We start from the raw sequence: 5,576 nt of genomic DNA on the forward strand, positions 1-5,576 counted from the left end.
GAGACATCCCAGTGCCTTCCACCCACCACAGGGATTCTCCTCCATGTTCTCATCCGGGGGCTTCTATTGGGCCATGATGGATATGTAAATCAGCCCTTGAGATTTGGTGGGGACCCTGGGGACTCTGAGAGGGCAGCAAGTGAGTGGAGATGGAGCACTGGATGGAGAGATGGAGGGTGAAGGCTGCAGGGGGTGGGAGGGCTTAGTTCAGCAGCTGTGAGGATCTGCCTGGCTCCTGCCTCCAATGGTGCTGGCACCAGCTGACCCCAGAAGCTCAAAGTCCCAAACCCTGGCTGGCTGAGGACAGTCCCCTGACCCCTCCTGACATCCAGCACAGCCCAAGCAGGCACTCATGGCTCCTAGCCACACAGCCCAGCCATCCCCCATGGCAGGAGTCACCTGAGGTCTCACTCCCTCTCTGTCTCCCTTCCTCTCATCAGCTGCTGCCTGAGGTGTCTGCAGGGTCCCTCCCCAGCCCTCATCTGTAACCCCCCCTTGGCTTGGTGCTGTTCTTTCAGCCCTCCAGCTGATCCCAGCCTTTAGTTTCAGGCCACTTCCATTCTTGTGCTGCTGCTTCCAGCCCAGTTCCTTAGATGCTTCCTCAGCCACAGCATTTCCCACTCCACCCTTCCAGCTGCAGTGGCAGTGGAGGTGGGGGACACAGGGCCATGGCATGTCAAGGCAGTCAAGGATGGGCTGGGAATGAGGGAAGGGCCTGGGAGTGGTCAGGTAGGAATTAGGCCTTGTCCCCCCAAAAAGGGGAGAGGATCCAGGGCCCAGGTGGCAAATGAGTGTGCAGGGAATGGCAGAATCTGGCAGCATTGGAGGAGGTGAAAGGAATGAATTGTGCTGCAGCTCTGCCTGTGTCAGCTGGGAGATGAACAGCAGCCCATGGGCACTGTGCCCTCCCATCCAACCTCATTTTCTCTTGGAGATGTGGAGTGGCAGCTCCAGGGAACTGCAAAGAGCAAGCTGAGAGAAATGGTCAGGGACAGAAGGAAGCAAAACTCTTTCCAGTGAGTCTCTTTGGACTGCAGGTGTGTGAAGGGTGCTGGAGGTGTGAGGTTTGGGCAGGAACCAGAGACTCCTGCAGCATCCCAGTGAGGGCTGAAGAGGTTTAGCAAGAAGCTGCCCAAGTCCCTTCCCCCTTTGCTGCACCTCCAGAAAGCATGAAGCTCCCTCTTTGTGTGTGTCCTGAGGGCTGCTCTGATCTTTTCTTGGGGAGTGGGCAGCAGAGAGTTGTGTGCAGGGCAGAGCTGAGCACAGAGTGGGTGTGGTGGGTGCCTGGGTAGGCAGTGGGAGGAAGCTTTAGGCAAGGCCTGGGAGAGGCTGTGTGGAGGCAGCTGTGTTGTGGTGCTGGCCTGCAGCTGTGTGCTGGGGGCTGTGTGCTGGGCAAGGAGCTGAGTCTGCACTTGTTGAGGCCTCCCATCTTGAGCAGCCCTGGCTGTGTGCTGTGGCTGTGCTGCTGGGCTTGGGAGCTGCCCCCAGGTAGGCTGAGCTGTGCTGCCTGGTCCTGGGCAGTGCTGAGCCATCCCTTGCATATCAGTGCTCCCCTCTGAGCCCTTTTCTTCTCTGTAGCAGGAGCTGTGTCCCTCTCTCCATCATCCCTGCCCCTGTGTGCTGTGGAAGAGCAGAGTTTGCAGATCTGCCCCTTGGAGCAGCCCAGCAGGTAAGGAACCCAGAGTGGGGCAACAGCAGGACCCCAGCCCCCAGAATCCTAGAGTCCCAGGGCACCTCCCAGCCTCCTCCACCTCCTCCTACCCACCACATTTCGCTCCTCCAGGGCCTCTGAGGCACATCAGCTGTTGGAGTTTGGGAACTCCCCAGGCTTGGGATCAGTTGTGTGGAAGGAGGTGATGTTTGTAGTTGGCACGTGGAGGGTGGTGGGAGAAGGTTGGAGGTGGTTTGGTCTTTAATTGTTCAGTGCTGCTGCCTCCATTGCCTGAGCCAGAAGAGATCAAAGGACAGAGCCTGGGCCAGGAACCACCCTGCCAATGCTACCAGGCTCGAGGAGAGTGGGACCAGACCACTTTTAAGTCCCAGGGTACCTCAGGGCACTGATCACAGGAACCTGGGGTCTCAGCACAGATATTAGAGGTCTGAGCCCACACTGTGGCAGAAACTGAAGGTTTCTGCATTCTCTCCTCCAGCTGGGTGTTGGGAAGTGCTGGGAGTCAGGGACTGTCTTGTCCCAGGCAGGATGTGAGGTTTTGTGATCCTGGGCTCAGGTGCTTCCATGTTCCTAATCTCTCTGCTGTAACCCCTTCCTGCCACAGTATGGCCTCACAGAAGGACCCAGGCAAAAGCTGGGAGGAGAAGCAGCAGCCAGAGATGAAGTTCGAGCAGCCAAAGTGCAGCCTGGAGGGTGTTGAGAAGGAAGAGAAAGAGGACAAGATGGAGGATGGTGATGCTGAGGAGAAGGATGACTATGATAATGATGAGTATGAAGAGGTGGATAACCATGAGGATGAAGGTGATCAGGATGAGGAGGAAAAGGAATTTGAAGAGAATGAAGCCAGAGCAGGTCCCTCTGTGCCACCCAAGCAGCTGAATCAGTGTCCTGAGTGTGGGCAGAGCTTCCCACCTGGCTCAGAGCAGGTGAAGCACCACTGCCCCCACCCTGGCCCCCGGCCCTTCATCCGTGGTGACTGTGGCAAGAGGTTCAGCAAGAGCTCTGAGCATATCCAGCAATTCTGCGCCCAGACCGGTGAGAGGCCATACAGCTGTGCTGAGTGTGGCAAGACCTTCACTCACAAATCTTCCCTCAGGCAGCACCGCAGTGTGCACAGCACTAAGTCCTTCCCCTGCAGGGACTGCGGCAAGCGCTTCAAACACAGCTCCAGTCTCACCATCCATCGCCGCATCCACACTGGAGAGCATCTGTTCCCCTGTGCTGTGTGCAGCAAGAGCTTCACCACGAGCAGGGATTACATCCAGCACCAACTCATCCACAATGGTGAGAGGCCGTACAGCTGTGCCGACTGCGGCAAGAGCTTCACCCAGAGGGGGAACCTCACAGAGCACCGTCGTGGGCACGCTGGCGAAAAGTCTTTCAGCTGTGCTGAGTGCGGCCAGGCCTTCAGACATAAGGGCACTCTCATTGCGCACCACCGCACTCACACCGGTGAGAAGCCTTACACCTGTGATGACTGTGGCAAGAGCTTCAGACAGAGGCAACATCTCAGTCGCCACCGCCGCACCCACACTGGTGAGAAGGCTGCCACTTGTGCTGATTGCGGTAAGAGCTTCACCCGGATGGGGCGCTTCAAGAAGCACCGCTACATCCACACCAGAGAGCAGCCTGCACTAGAGGGGAGGCATAAATCCACCTAGAATATGTGGGGTAATCATGACCCTTCTGAGAGGGCCTTTCCAGCACCAAAATCATCCCTTTTTCTTTTGCAGTTCACAGGGACTGGGGACACCAGCAGGAACAAACACCTCCTACCCTTCTGAACACCAATTATTGCTGATGAGAACAATTACAGTGCTGAGTTGACACAGCTGGAGCTCCCAGTGGAGCTGGGCAGGGCTTTGCCACAGTCTGTCTGGTTCTTCCCCAATGCTTTGTGTCTCCCTGGGGTAAGAAATCCTCTGTCCATTGACCAATTGTCTCAATAAACACCAAAAGTTACCCAAATCCTGTCTGTTTGCTTTTATTTCAGATATCCCTGCCTCAATGCCTGAATTTTGGGGGCATTTGCTCCCAAGGGATGGGGTGGAGCTGTGTGCCCAGTTGAGGGCGGGGAAAATGAGGTTCTCAGAGGAGTCTTGAGGGGCATCTCTGAAGCATTCTGCAGGGGCTTTCAGGTGATCTTAGGTGTTTGGGATTTGGATGGTCCTAGGAGTGACTTTTGGGATCTTTGGAGGGTGTAGGGGGAAGCTGATGGTGATCTTTGGAAGAACTCAGAAAGCTTCTGTTGGCTTTCCACTCTGGGGCTGGAACAGGTTGAAGAGCTGAGAAGAGGTTAAGCTGCCTGTGCCCCCCCAAAACAGAAGTGAGGGAAAAATAACACACACAGGAACCAAAAAACCCTCTGGGTTGAGATAAGGACTTGAGATAAGAACAAAAGAGTTGAATCCAAAGGAGATCCCATAATGCACACTGACCTGAGGCTGTTTGCAGAAAGAAGCACAGCAGTCAGCAGCAGCAGGCAGGAGTTAAATCTCTTCAGCCCTCCCCCTCAGCAAAGAGCCAGCACCTGAGAACCAGAACCCAACAGCAGCAACAAGAACAGGAAGCCTCTCATGTTGCCATCTGAACTTCAAGCCCTGTAGTACTTTGCTCCAGCCAGCACTGTCCCTGTGAAGGTGGCATGAGGCAGGATGGTGTGGAGTAATGGCAGCAAATTTCCAGCTTAACCTTTGATATTCCCAAGCCCTCATTCTGTGTCACCTGCACCATGCCCAGCAGCAATCAGCAGCACACCTCAGGCACTGTCCATTCTCACTCCACAGGAGGTTGCTTTGCAGTACCCAGAGGGCTGCTCACTGCAGGTGCTCTGCAGCTCCACTCTGTTCCAGCACAGTCTGGATCACTCCATGCCCAGTCCAAATGCTGCAAATGCTGGGGCTGTGTTTCCACCTCTGGGGCAGTCTGAATCCAGTGACTCCTTCCGTGCCTCCAAGTGAAAGCAAACTGTGGCTTGCATCCCAGTACTCAGCTTCCAACACATCCAGGTGTGGGGATCCTCCTGTCACAATAGAAACACAGATGGGTTCCACCCCTCGTGGTTTGATGGTGTCAGAGCACTCTGGGCACCTGTATCTACTAAAGCTTTATCCTCTCATGGCTTCAACTTGCCAGGCCATTGGTTCTGTACAGTCCAACAAACCAATTTGTCTCTCCCCTCCATCTGGTTGGAGGCAGAGCCCCTCTAATTCTGCCTTGGGTCCCTTGCATCTCGTGAAGATGCTTTGGGAGTCCCTTCAGGAGGACCAGAAGCAGTTTCAGCTCCCCTATCCCTCCCTGTCCCACTGCCATCCCAGCAGAGCAACCAACACCCAAAAAATCCCAGAACCCAGAAGCAGCAACTGGACCAGGGAGCCTCCCATGTTGCAACCTGAACTTCAAGCCCCACAATCCTTTGCTCCAGCCAGCACTTTAATTTCTGAGGCTGGCATGGCTGCTGCATGGTCTGGATAACAGCAGCAGAGTCAACTCAACCCATGACAATCAGGAGCCCTCCAAGCAAAATGGAAAGAGCCTCTCAGCTTCTGTGAACAACTTACACTGCTTTGAAGGCAGCTGGACTTGCCACATGGATGCATTAGCTGAGAGCCCAGAAGAGCCCAAGGGGGCAGTGGAAGGTGACTTCAGAAGGATCCTTGAAGATGAAGCTCAGACAGACTTCATGATTTGTAGCTGGAACCTTGGTATTTCCTACTGGGATCTCCTTTGAATTCAGAGCCCTGTGACAATTCACAGGGCCACTGGTGACAGGATGTTAGGGGTTGGGAGGGACCTCTGGAGATCTCTGAGTCCCCCTGCCAGAACAGGACCATTGAATCCATTGCAGGTCTCACAGGAACACATCCAGACAGGACTGGCAAGTCTCCAGAGAAGGAGACTCCAC

General features: G+C 55.0%; 1 protein-coding gene across 1 annotated transcript; it reads left to right on the plus strand.

Moving 5' to 3' along the window:
- The first annotated feature begins 1,608 nt into the window (after positions 1 to 1,608).
- On the plus strand, positions 1,609 to 3,590 carry LOC137454443 (zinc finger protein 135-like). The gene is made up of 2 exons (XM_068164482.1): positions 1,609 to 1,669; positions 2,277 to 3,590. Exon 2 carries the CDS (start codon positions 2,278 to 2,280, stop codon positions 3,331 to 3,333), a length of 1,056 nt encoding a protein of 351 aa, XP_068020583.1. The 5' UTR covers positions 1,609 to 1,669; position 2,277; the 3' UTR covers positions 3,334 to 3,590.
- The last annotated feature ends 1,986 nt before the right edge of the window (positions 3,591 to 5,576 follow it).

This window comes from Melanerpes formicivorus, unplaced genomic scaffold (genome assembly GCF_026170545.1).
Source record: "Melanerpes formicivorus ecotype bairdi unplaced genomic scaffold, bMelFor1.0.p_v2 SCAF_80, whole genome shotgun sequence".
NCBI lineage: Eukaryota > Metazoa > Chordata > Aves > Piciformes > Picidae > Melanerpes > Melanerpes formicivorus.

Excerpts from the sequence above, each read along its gene's own strand:
- LOC137454443 (XM_068164482.1), top strand. The coding sequence starts at position 2,278 with ATGGCCTCACAGAAGGACCCAGGCAAAAGCTGGGAGGAGAAGCAGCAG.